The sequence below is a fragment of the Neofelis nebulosa genome, chromosome 15, assembly GCF_028018385.1.
Source record: "Neofelis nebulosa isolate mNeoNeb1 chromosome 15, mNeoNeb1.pri, whole genome shotgun sequence".
Lineage (NCBI taxonomy): Eukaryota > Metazoa > Chordata > Mammalia > Carnivora > Felidae > Neofelis > Neofelis nebulosa.
The window spans coordinates 49,689,671-49,705,624 of record NC_080796.1 but is presented as its reverse complement, the minus strand read 5'-3'; the positions used below and the strand labels follow the sequence as shown (position 1 = coordinate 49,705,624).

At 50.5% G+C, this 15,954-nt stretch overlaps 1 protein-coding gene across 19 annotated transcripts in view; it reads right to left on the bottom strand.

The window, feature by feature from the left end:
- Positions 1 to 15,954, bottom strand: part of NFASC (neurofascin) — a 178,508-nt gene that overhangs the window by 66,018 nt on the left and 96,536 nt on the right. For all 19 annotated transcript variants that reach the window (XM_058701645.1, XM_058701642.1, XM_058701649.1 and 16 more), the window contains one exon: positions 3,044 to 3,227. In XM_058701645.1, coding sequence (XP_058557628.1) covers positions 3,044 to 3,227 — 184 coding nt within the window. The remainder of the gene's footprint in view (positions 1 to 3,043; positions 3,228 to 15,954) is intronic.

Genomic DNA, 15,954 nt, shown 5'->3' with positions numbered 1-15,954 from the left:
CGGAAGGGCACCCCTGACAGGGCAGCCTCTAGCCAGAGCCCCTGCAGCCTCTCCCAGAAGAGTGCCTGGCCTTCACTTCTCCCACATCTGGGCTCTTATGAATAACGCTGCAGTGAACGTGGGGGTGTAGGCATCTCTCTCTTACCTTTTGTGACAACACGGATAGGCCCTGAGGACCTTACGCTGAGTGAAATTAAGTCAGAGAAAGATCCGGTATGTTCTCACTCTATGTAGAATCTAAAAACTTCACACTCAAAGAAACAAAGTAGAATGGTGGTTGCCAAGGGCTGGGAGGGGGGCGGGAAAGTGGGGAGATGCTGGTCAAGGCATACAAAGTTCCAGCTCTAAGATGGGTATGTTCTGGGGACCTAACGTACGGCCTGCAACTGTAGTTAACAGAACTATATCATACACCTGAGAGTTGTTGAGAGAACAGATCTTCAAAGTTGCCACCCCATACACACAAAAGGTAATTATGGACGTGTAAACTAACCCATGGGGTCATCATTGCGTAATGTATACGTGTAGCAAATCATCAAGTTGTACACCTTAAACTTACATATGTTGTATGTCAATAAATACCTCAATGACTCTGGGGGGAGAGGAGTAAGAACGTATGGTCTTTCCCCAGCCCCTCCCACCGGGCCACGGCCTAGGGTGAAGAAGGAAGGGTGGGCTCAGGTAACTTGGGGGGCACCTGTTAGGCTGGGCCCAGCAAGAGGGGAAAACCTGGCTGAAGAGGACCTCTTCCCTGGGCAACTGGGTCCCCTCTGAAGGGCTGGCCTTCTCTTGTCTTGCATTCATCTTCTGTAGGCTTATTCTGGACATGTCACCAGGGCCACTGAGCCTGCAGCCGGCAGGGAGGTATAAGGCATAGGAGGCATGCTTCGGGCAGGCATCATGAGTTTCCTGTTGTGCGGTGGCCCGGGGCACCAGGCCTGGTGTCACAAAAGACCTCACCTCCTCATTCAGAGAGGTGCTGTAGTCATGTGCTGGCCCTGCCACTTATGAGCTGGAGAGAACGGCTTTATTTCTCTGCACCTCGGTTTTCTAACCTGTCAGCGAAAGATGAGACTCAGAGGAGATGCTTCTAAAGCACTTAGCTTTCAGCCAGACATGTGGCAGCTGCTACTCTGGTGAGTTCCAAGAACTAAAAGAAGGTGGGATTAGCAGAGGGAGGGGTGGGACATATCGAGTGCCAACCTGGTCATCAAGTTGTACATCTTAAAGAGACCTGGGATCTATTCATGAATCCATCACCCATTTGCTGTGCGACCCAGAGCAAGGAAAGGTCTATGTTTCCTTCAATGCATTTCCGGAAGTAGGGGACACTCTAGGCCCTCCTCACGGACACTAAGGTGGGGAGATGGTGGTGGGGGAGGTCAGGGCACTTGTGGCTCTTTGCCCTACACGCGGTACTCTGGAGAGACTGACTGCTAGCTCACCTGCCCATGGCTCCGGGAGAGCTTTAGAAATCCAGATTCCTAACAAAGATGTCAAAGCCATCTATTTATAAGTTCTTCTTGAAGGAACCCCTCACCCACTAGCCCCAGGGATCAAAGTGGCAAGTGAATGAGTGAGGAGAAGCAGCAGAAGGGAAATGAGCCTTCACCACTTCTTTGATAACCCAATTTCCTCTGTATCCCTCTGCTCTCCAGGGACTTGGCCTTATCGTGCTCCTTGTTAGACTGTCTTCCTGGGATTGTTAATGAGAGACTCTTCCTTGAGCTATCAGTGGAGATGGTCTCCACGGGAACAGTTCATGTCATGACCCCCCCCCCCCCATTCAGTGAACACACACACGCGCACACACACGTGCATGCACACACACATACATGCACTTGGGGCTATTGGGAAGGCAACAGGGCCTTGCCCGTCTTGTTTCTGGGTCCTTATAGTTTCTGCTGGCCTTCTCTTACCCAGAAGTGGCCACTCCTCTGGGCAGTTATTATTTGTAGGGTTGAGTGGGGAGGGGGGCGCTGAAGTATGTGTAATTCTTCTCCAAGCTATGCTGACTCCCGGCCCCAGGGTCTGTCTGGCTTTGGAGAGCTCAGTGGGCACTTCTTGGAGCCTGTATCCCTCTCCCAGCCCTCCCTAGACATCTGTCACCTGGACAGAGCCCAAGTCAGCATCGGCATCATGTGGATCCCATCTATTTCTGGAACCAGGACACAGGGGACAGAGGTGGTATGCCCACATCAGAGCACTGGAATGCCAAGACATTCTGGTGGAGGTGTCAGAATGGCGGCAAAGGGGGGTACGCAGCTAAATGCAGGGCCATGGAGCATGGCTGCCAGTCACTGAGCCACTTACGAACGTAGCAACAGGTATGGCCGCAAGAGACATGGCTGTCGGCATCCCAAACCCCTTATTTTATGATTCTGATGGCCAAATAATGCCCCCACCGTGGGAAACAGAATGATACAGATTTTACTTTCCAACTTCGCCACGGGAGAGGCAAAAACAAACAGAGGGAATCAGCGCCTGGGTTTTGGACCCTGGCATTGAAATGGAGCTCTACTTTAATGTTTCATTTAGCCCCAGGCTTCTGCGAAATAATTCCCTTCCCAACCCTCCCCAGGCCATCCATCCTGATTAGTCCAGCCGCGAGGGCCTAGGATCCAGCTCAGATATTAGGAAGGCAAATGAGAACTATCCACTGCACTTGGTCCTTGGAAACTCCACTTTGATGGGCAAGTCAAGACTGCAGAGATCGGAGGGAGGAGAGTGGAGGGAAGAACTCCTGAGTGCCACACTGACTTTCAAATCTGCCACCTCCAGCCCTGCTCGGCAGGCTCCAGGCAGCCCCAGCATCAGCTCAGCCACAGTCCTCAGAGATCATGCCACGCAATTCGTCTCACGTTCCCAAACGCGGATCTGCTTCCGTCAATTCTTTGCAGGGAAACCCAGCTCTGCATCCAGAATCACTTCCCCTCTCCCCAGCCTCTTCCAAAGTTGCTCTTCACTCCCCGCCGACCTCCCAGCCCCTCCCAACTCCTCTGCCCCAAATCAGGAGAATCAAAGAGGATGGGGCAGGACTCACGATCCATAGGAATCTCGATGGCCCCGCTGAGGCTGAGGAGGCAGAGCAGGAAGGCTGCGCGGACCCAGGGCGGCGGCTGCTGCTGCCTGGCCATCCTCAGTACTGGGCCCCGCTCCCTGCTCCCCGGCCCGCGGGGTCTTGCTGCCTCCAGCAGCTCTAACTGGGCCTCTCGGACAGAGTTCAGCTGTGGAAAGAAATACAATGCCAAGTGAGTTTTTCTTGAACTTGTGGTCTGTTCTAGCAATCCTCCGGGGCCTGAAGGACTCCAGGGTCCTGTTGGTCACAGACCAGTGTTCTAGAATAGGATTTCTTAACCCTGATGGACATGTGGGACCCACAATTCTCTGTGTGGGGAACTGCCTTGGGTATTACTGCAGGATGTTTCGCAGCATCCCTGGCCTCTATCCACTAGATGCCAGTAGAACCCACTCCTGCCTCCAATCGAAAATGTCTCTAGACATTGCCAACTGTCCCCTGGAGGACAAAACCACTCCCGGTTGAGAACCACTGTTCTAGAAGGAAGGGCAACTCTGCTTGGAATAATCCTGGAAACAAACACTGTCCCACTGGTCCAGCACCTAGAAGATGCCACGCACTAGGCCAGTGAGAAACACACGAATCTCATAGCTTCTAGGAACCCTATGTGTTGTATGGGCCTGGGTTTGAGTGAGTCTGGGGTAGGGCACAGAGAAAAGATCACACTGATGTCCTCTGATCCAGGGGCAGAGTGAAGGCAGCTGCACTGAGGGTTAGGGGTTAGACAGGTGGAAGCTGGTTACTCATTGGACTTTTTTTTTAAGTGAATTTCTGCAGTTATTTTGTGCACAAAGGTATGGTGGCCCTGATGCTGTCCCTTTAGAGATAATGGCAGTGCTGAGACTATGACCCAGAAGAAGGGGCTTCCAGGGGGTTGGTAGAATGAGCGATATTATGACCGCCCAATGCTCACATCCTCAAGCACAAGAAATCATTCTAAGGCCTGCAAGGGGAAGGATTAAAAATGGCTGCCCAAGGGGCCTGGGAGGAGTCCTTAAGAGATAAACCCTTTTCCCCTCCTCCTGAGAGAGAAAAGCAAGAATGGCTACGGAAGGTGGGTGGGGGGTGAATGAAATAGATAAAGGGGATAAGAGTACACTTATCGTGATGAGCACCGAGTCATGTGTAGAACTGTTGTCATTATATTGTGCATCTGAAACTAATGTAACACTGTACGTTAACTATACTTGAAAAAAAAGAATGAGATACAGTCCTTTAAGACTGCCACAGTTTCCAGAACATGGGATCTTAAAACTTGGTCCAGTTTGCTGTTCTGCCATGGGGGCCAAGTCAAAGAGGATGGCTGGAGGCAGCTCCCCCAGGATGCTTCTCTCACCTGTACACCACCACCAGCTCCTATCTGTCCTAACTGAGGCTGTCGGGCACAGGAGCAGGGCTCCAGGGCTTGCTCCTGGGAGACAAGGTTATACTTCTGAAGACCCGGGGGGATGAGGACCCTCCCCTGTGCCAGGATGTGGGGCGGGCTAAAGGATTCTGATTCAGATTTCAGCAGTTTCTGTCCTGGACGCTGGGCCCAGCAGCAGCGCCCAACCTCACGTGTTTCTGGACCCCATCTACTTCCTTCCCGCTGCTTCCACCTTGGTTTCGGTCACCATCAGTTCATGGCAGCGACCACAGCAGCTTCCTGAGTGGTCTCCCCACCTCCACTCTTTTTTTCTTTTTTTTTAAGATTTTGTTTTTGAGTAATCTCTACACCCAACGTGGGGCTCGAACTTATAACCCCGAGGTCAAGAGTCGCATGCTCTACCAAATGAGGCAGCCGGGTGTCCCTCCCCACTTCCACTCTTACCCCTCCGACTCATTCTTCACCCATCACCAGAGGTGTCATTTTCTAAAGTGTGGATACAAATATGCCAGGCCAAATATGCTCAGTCAACTCACTAGCTCACAGATGCCCGACTGTGAAATCCTCCCTAATGGAGTCCCCTCTCCAACCTCCCCTCTCATCACCCTCCCTCTGTGTTCCAGCAAGTACTGGTCATCTCCTAGGTCCCATCATGTGTCGTGCTCTGTGACTTCTACACAGATTAGCTTCTGTCTAGAACATGCTTTGAATCTGCCCTCTCACGATTTTTGCCAAGTGTGACTTGTGTGTCCCTCGTCTGTACTCCTGAACACCATTTGTGGCCCCCTTGTCAAGCACTTGTCACTTCGTATTCATTGTGTTCTTTCCAAAAGCCACTCATCTGTACCCTCTACTAAAAAAGGAAGGCTCCATAGGGAAGGTGCCTCATTTTGTTTATTCCTAGAATCTAATATGGCAGGCACTCAAAAATATGTGATGGATGGATGAAAAATGAGCAAATAAATGGCTGACTCAATGAAATAAACCACTTGGATCACATGTTTTTGTTTTGTTTTTGTTGTTTAAACTCGGGTCTCCCCAGAAAACCAGCAGGCGGCTCAGGGGAACACATGCTTTGGACCTGGATGGCATACTGTGGAGGCTCCCCTCCAGTGGAGGAAAAAACTCCCTTCCTCCCTAGGCACTGCACTTGGGCCAGAGATCAATCAGCTAGAAGAAGGTCAGGGGAGTAGAAATCTCCGAAGGAGGAAAATCAGGCTGGACGGCGTCACAGGACATCTTTGGTTCTTCCTCCAAAGACGGTCTTTATACAGACACAGGAAGGGTCTGCTAACTCCCCTCCTTGGGTCGTACATCTCCAAAGACCAGACTCAGGCTATCCAGCTGACACCTTGTACTGAGAGAACCAGCATGGGGTGAGGCTCAACATTCCTTCACGTAGGACAGTGGGGATGGTTTGGCTCCTGTCTTGGCTTCATGACTGCCATGTTTTGTTCAGGAGCTGTCCGGCAACAGGAAGTGATGGGCAGGAGAAGGGTATCTTGTTCTGGGAATCTTGATGGGCATAAGAAGCCAGAGCTATTCACTAACTAGAAACACACTGGCAGGAAACAAAAAAAAGCCCAATTATTTGGGGTGCCTTTAACTCACAATTTTAAAACACGGTAGAGAAAGTTCTTAGAGATAATCTGGTAGCTGTTTGATAATTCTCTCTCCCTCTTCTCTCTGGAATCCATTTTTTCCCAGTAAAATCTTAAAAGAGGAAGAGACTTTTAAGATCATTTTGCTTTATGAAATCCCCTTACTTTTCAAATGAGAAAACAAGAGCCCAGTGAGGGGAAGTGATTTGCTCAAGGTCACACAGCTGGTTAGGGGCAAAGCCAGGAAAAGAACCCAGATCTCCTGACTCCTCACCCAATTTCCCATCTCTCCATATGCAGGAAAGTTCCAGAGTAAAGTTGTTATTTAAAAAAGAAATGCTCTGGATCCTCTGTCCCTCCTGCCCTTGCCCCTCCCCTGCTCATGTGCTCATGCACACTCTCTCTCTCTCAAAACAAAAACAGAAACATTTTAATATAAAGTCAATGCATCTTTTTTTTTTTAATATTTATTTATTTTTGAGAGAGAGAGACAGAAGGTGAGCAGGGGAGAGGCAGAGAGAGAGGGAGACACAGAATCCAAAGCAGGCTCCAAGCTCCGAGCTGTGAGCACAGAGCCCGATGTGGGGCTTGAACCCATGAGCTGTGAGATCATGACCTGAGCCAAAGTCGGACACCCAACCAACTAAGCCACCCAAGCGCCCCCAAAACAAAAGCATTTTAAATCAAAAATAAATAAATGTGGGTGCCTGGGTGGCTCAGTTGGTTGAATGTCTGACTTCGGCTCAGATCATGATCTCATGATCTCAAGCCCTGCATCAGGCTCTGCTCTCAGTGTGGAACCTGCTTCAGATCCTCTGTCCCCCTCTTTCTCTGCCCCTCCCTTGCTTGTGTGCCCTCTCTCTCTCTCAAAAATAAATAAAACATTTAAAAATTAATTAATTAATTAATTAATTAATTTTAAAAATGTAGTTTCTTTAAAAAAGTAAACAGAGATTTATCATCTGACCCCATATTTCTACTTCTAGGTATATGCCCCAAAGAGTTAAAGACCAGTGCTCAAACAAGTCCCTGTGTGCACATGTTCATAGTAGCATCATTCATAACAGCCAGAAGGTAGAAACAGCCCAAATGTCCATCAACAGATGAATACGTAAGCAAAATTGCAGTACGTACATTCCATGAACTATCACTTGGCCACAGAAGGCAGGTACTGACACCTGCTACAACGTGGAGGAAACCTGAGATGGTTATGCTCGCTGAGAGGAGCAAGACACAAAAGGTCACATACAGAATCATCTCATTTATATTGAAGATCCCAAATAGGTAAGTCCATACAGACAGAACACAGGTTGGTGCTTACCAGAGGCAGAGGGGAAGGGGGAACGGGAAGTAACGGGTATGGGGTTTCCTTTCGGGGTGATGATAATGTCGGGATGAGGAAGGGATTCCACTGGAGTAGAATAAGAACTACTCGATTGAGGTGATGGCTGTGCATGCTGTGAATGTCCTAAATGCCACCGAATTGTTCACTACAAATTGCTTCACTTTCTGATATGCCAATTTTACCTCAATAACAAAGAAATGTAAGTTTCGGTGTCTTTAATGTGCTCATAAAGATAAACGGCAGAAGAGGAGGAGGTGGGTTATTCCACATGGGCATATAGGCACCTTCAGCTCCCGGAGCCTGGTCCGCTCAGCCTGGAGGAGAGGCACACGGCTTGTAATCCTTCCCGTACATTCTGAAGGACTCTCCACCCATGTCTAAGGAACAGGAGTGTTAACTGGTGTCCGGGCATGTGGATTCTAGTGTTGCACTCAAAGAAGTCAAGGCAGAGTGAGGAGGGAGATGTCCTGCCTGCAGGTACCCCCACATCACCAAGGGTTACAGTTTTCCTATCCCGATAACCAGGTAGGAAAGGCCAAGGGCAGGGATGTCTAACTGAAGGCAGGTAAGTGCATGCTTCTAATCAAATCTTATTTCTTACGCTATCTTGCTGTGTGGCCCAGTCACAAAGTATCTCAGGTTCCTCTCCCATTAGGGGTAGGTAGAGAATGACATCACTCAGGGGCAGGTGTGGGGGTGGGTGGAGAATGCCATCTAACTACAGAGCATCCTGGGGAGAAATAGGGAAAATCCCATATCTGGTGAGAGGGCAGATGGGGGCTGCAGAAGAGGGGCCGTGATGACGGTCTTGGAATGCTGGGAGAAGGTGTGGAATTTTTCCGTTTGGCTCCACGAGGGAAAAAACTAGAATCGAATGGGAGAAGGTTCCAGAGAGGCAGCTGCTGCTCTGAGATGTTAAGGAAGAATAATCTGATAAATGTAGCCATCCTACAGTACCATCCATGAAAGTAAACACTCTACCCACACATACTACCGATACAATGTGTCCGAAAGATCCTTTTACATCAAATCAAACAGGTTAGAGGTGGATCGTGAGGATGTAAAATACATGAAATGGAGGGCTATTGCAGGGGGAGAAAGTGAGGAAAAGAACAAAAACAAATAAAACCACAAGAGAAATCTTGTGTGGACTGATGGTGTAGTATACGCTGCGGAAGAAGATTAATTTGATGCTTGCACTTCTGAAATCCTCCCCCTGCCCTGCAACCCCTGTGTGAAAAGAGATGAAAAGAGAGAGGGAACAGAGTTACCCAAACATGGAATGTCCTGCCTGGTGAAGTACTGAGCTCACTGTTTCATAAAGAATCCAAGCAGCATTTGGCCAGGTGCTGGGCTGACAATGTACCCACACGGGAAGGAGCTGGATGCTTCTCAGAAACTCCTGGGCACTATTTAAATACACAGATCCCTGGACCCTCAAACTTCTAGGCAGGGGCCAAATCGGGCCTGCAGATTTAAAAAACTGGTTTGTTTTTTTTTTTGGATTTGAATGCCCTTAGAAATTCTGTTATCTTATGTGGGATGCTTCCTTCACTTAGGTAACCTCCCTGAACTGAAGCTTTAAAGTTTCCGGAACTTTAAATTTGCAAGCCTTGTGGGAGATTCAGATTCAAAATGTCTGAGACGGGGCCCAGGAAGGGTGTGGGAGTCGGGTGATGGTCAGCCATTGGTGCAGACTGCTGGACACGACAGCCTCTCTTGGTCAAGTTCAAGAGCATGGTCTGTGCGGCATGACTGTCTTGAGTTTGAGGGGGTGGGGGTCACGGGCAAGTACTGAACCTTCAGACCTCTGTATTTCTCATCTGAAAAACTCACACAGGACTATTCCAGAGGGCTTCTGGGATGACTTAATACACAATTCCTACTTAAAGCCCTTGGCAAAGCACAGGGCCCAGAGTGACGCTCAGTACGTGTTAGCTGCTGCCCCGGGGCGGGCTTTGAGTTCGCAGGATGAAGGAAGCATCCTGGTTACCTATGTGACGTTACTGGTAACAGCGGCTACTAGTAATAATAATCCACCCGCAATCAGTGTGCTTTCCAATTTTTCCTTCTTTCTGGATCCTGGTTTGCTTTCTTTCCCCAGACTGGGGAGCCCCTGGGGTTGGCACCACAAGCTGTCCCCGGCAGACGGTTGAGAGGCCCATGGCTCCCACAAGCTGTCATCACCGGGAGCCCCCCACATTCCCGCAGCCCCGTTCTGGGCGGGGCTGTGCCAGTGGTCACAACACATCTGTGATGATGGGAGGAAAGACTGGCGGGGCTGAAACGTGGCTCAGCTGCCAGTTCCACATCTCCGAGAGCAGAACCCCCCCCCCCCCCCCCCCCCCGCCGGGACTGTTGGGTGGCAGTCGGCAGGCCACTCATTCATTTACCAGATCTGGTAGCAGGTGCTGCTTTAGAGAATATAACACAAGGACGAGAGATAAGCTCTCTCTGCTCTGGTGGAGCCTTCTTTCCAGTGAGGGAGACAGGAAATCGGCAGTGAACAAAAACAAATCAGGTAGCAGTAGGTCCGGTGAAGAAAACACAATCCGACCTGCACACTCGGGCGTCTGCGGCATCTCATCCATAATCACCGGAATATGGAGGCGACCTACATGCCCTTCATCCTTCAGTAGGTGAATGGATGCATAAACTGTGGTGCATCCACACGACGGAGTACTGTTCAGCGCTAAAAAGAAATGAGCTATCAAGCCACGAGAAGACACGGAGGAAGCTTAAATGCGTATCACTAGGTGAAAGAAGCCATGGGAAGGCTGTGTATAGTATGATTCTATGTCCCTACGTGACATTCTGGAAAAGGTAAGCTATGGAGGTGGTAAAAAGATCAGTGGTCGCCAGAGGTTGGGGGGGGGGGGCGGGAGAAGGAATGAATAGATGGAGCACGGAGGATTTTCAGGGCATCAAACTCCTCTGTATGAGACTATGATGGTGGGCCCATGTCATTACACATTCGTCTAAACCCACAGAAGGACAGCACGGGGAGTGAACCCTCATGTCAGCTACGGACTATGGGTGATTAGGATGTGTCAGGGTGAGTTCATCACTTGTTACAACTGCACCTCTCCGGTGGGGGGTGGTACTAATGAGGGAGGCTGTGCGTGTGTGGGGGTAGGGGGTTTACGGGAAATCTCGATACCTCCCAGCTTGATTTTGCTGTAAATCTAAAAGTTCTCTAAAAAAAAATCAAGTCAATAAATAAAGAAGAAGAAGAAGGAAAGAAACCCCAATAGGCTGATGGGGTAAAGGGAAGTGAATGGTCAAAGAAGGCCTCTGTGAGAAGGGGACATTTGACGGAGACCTAAATGGCAAGGAGGAGCCAACTTTATAAAGGTGGGTCAGGAAAACATCCGGGGCCAGGGGAACCGCTTGTGCAAAGACCCTGTGGCAGGAAGTAGATGGGTAGGTGAAATCAACCAGTGTGGCCAGCTCTGAGGATGAAAGTAAGGAATTTAAATTCCATTCTAAACACGCCAGGAGGCTACTGCAGGGTTCTAAGTGGTGGGTGACCTGATGAGAGCTGTTCTCAAAGGCCACCCTGGCTGTTCTTTGGAGGGCGGCATGTAGACAGGTGGCAGTGGAGGCAGGGAGACCCTCCAGAGAGGGGCCAGCGTCTTCACTTTCCAACCCAGAAACTTCACCACTGTTTCAATGAAACCACCCAATGCAGCCAGCCTCGCGGCCACCCCGGGGTTTCACACCAAGTATTCAGGGTAAGGAGGGTACAGCTGAAAGATTTCTCAAGAACCTTTTAGTGCCAGGTTTTTGCATTGGGTCAGAGGAGCCTGGTGGTTTCTTTGGAAGTGCCGGGGACCTTCTCCAAGGGAAGAGAGCATTTGGAGAGGGAGGAACAAGCGGGACTTCGGCCCCCACCCCCACTCCACTCTCACCGGGGCTGCCCCAAAGTCCCTGTTTGTTGATATTGGGTTTTGCATGAGGTCTTATTTGAAGAAAGGACTCCGTCAGTAAAACAAAGAACTGGAAATCCCTGTGCAGCAGTCTGACTCTCCAAATGCAGAAAACCCCGAACCCATCGGCGACAATGCGTGGGTGCAACAGCCAGGCGCGGCTGGGAGGAAGGACGTGGCAAGCCGTCAGGTGTCCCAAGGCTCGCATCTTTTGCGTTGAGGTCTGCGGTGCTCTCCGGGCTCAGGGGGCTTCCTGGGACTGCTTCACAATCCCCAGTCCCCCAGGGGGGAGTGGGGGGGTGTCTCCGTGTATAACACGAGGATAATCTAACACCGCGGAAGGCAGAGGGGAAAGACCTGATTCTTCATGCCACCGTTGGTGTCGCTGACGGGGCATTCCCTGAAGCCAGCCCTAACTGTGGATCTTCCAACTGCATATATATCCACGTGCAGCTGACAGCACGCTGTCACGGTCAGAAATGCCCGTGGGACGTTAGCTGGATGCCTACGCTTCCCACGGCCTCCACTTTCTGCGTAAAAAGTGTCCCTCCCTCCTCCTGCCGGCGTCTGCTGGACCCAGGCCCACCCCTCCGCAGAGACCCGCCCTTGACCATCCGCTGTCCGCTCCACATGCTCCTGAATCTCCCAACTCTTCTCCAGGCCTCAGCAGAGAAACACCTTCAAGTTTCTCTCCTAACAAAAACAAAAGATTATTCTCTGGATCCCACAGCCTCCCTACATACACCTGATTTGTTTTTTTTTTCCTTCTCTCTCTTCTCATGAAAGTTTGTTTAGAGAGTGGACTATGGCTTCTGCTTTTATTTTCTGAGTTCTCTTTCCCTCCTCCAACCAGACTCTGGAACGCTCCCTCCAGACCTCCCGTTGGCCTCCCGACGGCCGACTCTAGCGTCCTTAGTCTTTATCTCGCCAGACCTCTTGGAGGCGGCATCGGCTTCCGTCAACCACTCCATCCATCCCTCCTCACATTCTTTTCTCCTTGGCCTCTGAACCACCACTTCCGGCCTCCTCTTCTCTCTGGCCCTTCAAACCTCCGCAGCAGCAGTGATCACCTTGCCGGATCCTCTCCTTCTGCCACGGGCTCGTCGTGTTTCCACTGGGGTCCTGCTCCTCTGTCTCTCTTCCCTGTCTCTGTTGATGGCCCCCACCCAACTTGCCCAAGCCAGACACCTGGGAATCACCCTGAAATCCCACCGCTGCTTACACCTCACACGAGGCACCGAGGCCCTCTCGGTGTCTCTCACCCCCTTTCCCTTTCCCGTGCTCCCACCCTCTTACCTTTGATCTATGTCATGTCTCGTGGACTACTGCAGTAACCCCCCCCAGCTGGTATCTTTCCAGGTCATTCTCCATGTTGCTATTACAGTGATTTTTCTAAACCCCTGTCTGAGGCTGTCAGTGCTCGGCTGAAAACGTTTCCATATCGCCCCATCAATCTATACGGTCAGACTCAAACTCTTGCGTGCAGCAAGGCTCCAGGAGATCAGACTCCTGCAGGGCTCTCAGACCCCCTCCAAATGCTAAATGCCCCGTAACTGACACACCATTTACAATGTCCACATTTTACATGTGCCATCCTCGGTGGCTGGAAAGGCCTTCCCTCCTTGTCACGTGATTAATTCCTACTCCGTCTGCAACACTGCACCACTCAGGCATCTTCTGCTTCGTGAATAATTCCTTGTGCTCCCCCACCCCCACCCCCGCCCCACTGCTTGCCTCCATTTCTACTCCACATTACACCTGCCTCTCTGGGGCACGTAGCACACCGGTAAATCTTTAAATTAAGGGTCGGAGACTTCCTCTGTAAAGGTCCAGATCGTAGGTATTTTCAGCTTTATGAGACATACAGCCTCTGTCACAACTGCTGAACTTTACTGTTGTAGTGAGAGGGCCACCATGGCCAATAAGTGAGCGAATGGGCATAGCTATGTTCCAATAAAACTTTATTTACAAAAACAGGCAGCGGGCTGGAATTGGCCGGGGGCGGGGAGGGGGGGGGTGTCGCAGTTTGCTCACCACTAGCTTAACTCGTCTCTCCTCTTTGTGGCATTTTTGAGGCTTAGCCCATGCCCTGATCATTCTTGTGTCCGGTGTATGCCTGGAAGGGGATATTTACGGAGTAGAAGACCCAAGTAAAGTCCTCAATCCTGCCACTTACTTTTTTTTTTTTTTTTAATAAATTACTTGTTTTCCGAGTTTTTAAAAAAAAATTCAACAATGGAAATAGATATTCCTGCTTTGGCTGCTTCCAGTGGTTGTGGTTGGAAAAGCAGATGGATAAAGCATAGGAACATGAGACACCACACCAATTAAGCTGCTCTCACTATGCTTATCGTGTTCCTTCCTGGTGACCTCAAGCTGACTCCCACCCACGCAAGACTTTTCTTTGAGTATTGGGTAAACTCAGGTCCGAGAGAGGGCCTGTGACCTGCCCATCAGGGGGCTGGTCTGGGCTCAGTCCCAGGCCACTCTCTGCATAGCATCTGTCGCCTCTGGGACCCAAGGTTCCTCCCCAGGGTGAGGTTCCTCAGACCACACCTCCTTTGCCTGCCACTCCACGCATCTTTCTCCCAGATTCCAGATGCCTCTGCACCCAGTGTGAGAGAGTGTGTGTGCAACAGGCGGATGGCTTCAGAGTGGCCAAGGACCACTGAGATTTGAGGATATTTTCTGAGGTAGGATCACCAGGAGCTGATGACTGACCGGCAGTGGGTGGTGAGAAGAAGGACGGCATGAAGGTTCCTAGGTCGGGAAACTGGATGAGGATAATGCTAAGGATCGGTATCAGAAATACAGAACAGGGAATGAATCTGTTCGTGGTCGGGCACAAGGAGAACATGAGCTTGGAACCGAAAATGTTCAGTGGGACGCCTCCGAGCCATGAACAGAGCAGTCCTGCAGGTACTTGGAGGCTGGGCTCCTGATTAATGCCTTGGGACGTACAGACAGATGAGTGCTATGAGGCCACATGCTAGCAATTAGTGCCTGGAATAAATAATAAAACGACGAGAACAATACGACCCACACCAGCTAAGGAACACATTCAGACATCACTGCCACAGGATGTTGTGAGGGAGCAGAGATAATGAAAGCCCAACAGAGCCTACGTAAAACTCCACCATTGTGCATCAGATTAAAAAAAAAAAAAAAAAAGGCAGCAGGCTTATTAACTATAGCTGTCCGGAAGCAACCTCTTCAGCAGTCAGAGAGAGAAGCTGAAACACAAGAGGAAATAAAGGCACATCGAAGTAAGGAGTGGGGCAGGGCCAGGCGTGTGGGGCCCGAAAGAGCTCAGAGGTGTCCCACACTGGGCCGGAGGGCTCACGCAGACAGGCAGGAAGCCCTTCTTAGCTGGGACCCCAGACTCAGAGCTAAGGTATTTCTCAGCTCGTCTGCTCCCCATACAAACGCGTAACAGTCACAGCTGACTTGTACATAAATATAAACCAGCGTCTCGGGTTATCACTATGATAATAACCACATTCCCGCTCACCTACCGCCTTCTTACTTGAAGAACAAAGAGCCAGCATCCTGCCCATGCTCACCCTCTATCCTGTCTGTTCTCGGCAGGAAAACTGGTCGAGGAGCCGGCCTAAGAGGCACAATCTGCGCTCCGTGGGCAGCTCTCACGCTAATCGAAGCCTCTGCTCCAGCCAAACAGGCACCTTCGGCGACCTTGACCTTTGCTCCCACTTCACCCAGGCCACAATGCTACTCCTTCACTTCTCTCCAGTGCAGCCCCCCTTCTTTACCAAGGCCCCCGAGTGGCAACCCCTTCCTGACACCAGCCCTGCTTTTGCCCTGAAAATAGGCTGCATTTCCCTTGTGTTTCCCGATGCGCCACCAAACTCTGTTCCAGCAGTCATTGCTTCCTGCCCGTGGGATTCCCATGTCTGTCTCCTGCATCGAACTCTCAGCTTTTTTTTTTTTTTAATGTTTTTATTTATTTTTGAGACAGACAGAGACAGAGCATGAGCAGGGGAGGGGCAGAGAGAGAGGGAGACACAGAATCTGAAACAGGCTCCAGGCTCCGAGCCGTCAGCACAGAGCCCGACGCGGGGTTCGAACTCACAGACCGCGAGATCATGACCTGAGCCGAAGTCGGACGCTTAACTGACTGAGCCACCCAGGTGCCCCCGAACTCTCAGCTTCTTGAGCTCAGAGCCCATGTCTTTCCTCCCTCCATAGGAAGACAGTACAAAAAATATGTGTGGGATGAGTAGCTGACCAGATACTTCCTATTACTGGGAGATAGTTATCCCATCGGCAAATCCACATATGACAGATCCTTGGCAAATATCAACAGGATGAAACCATTGTTAAGATATAAGTCTGATAATGAAAATAACCACAGTAACCCAAGAAGGGCATCTCACCAGCATCCTCTCGGCCCACACTCTCATCTCCTTTTTTCTGAAATCTTCCCCCTCCCCGTTCTCAGAGCTTTCTGTCCGATCTGTCAGGGTTACACTGTTTTCTTTACCCCACAGACAGGCCCTCAGAATCTAGGGGCTCAGCTGTGCCAGGCACTAGTCGCAAAACTGCTGTCCCTTCCACTCCCAGCCTAACTGCCCCCTCAGCCCTGAGGGCGTCAGCACAGCTGCCAGGGTTCTGAG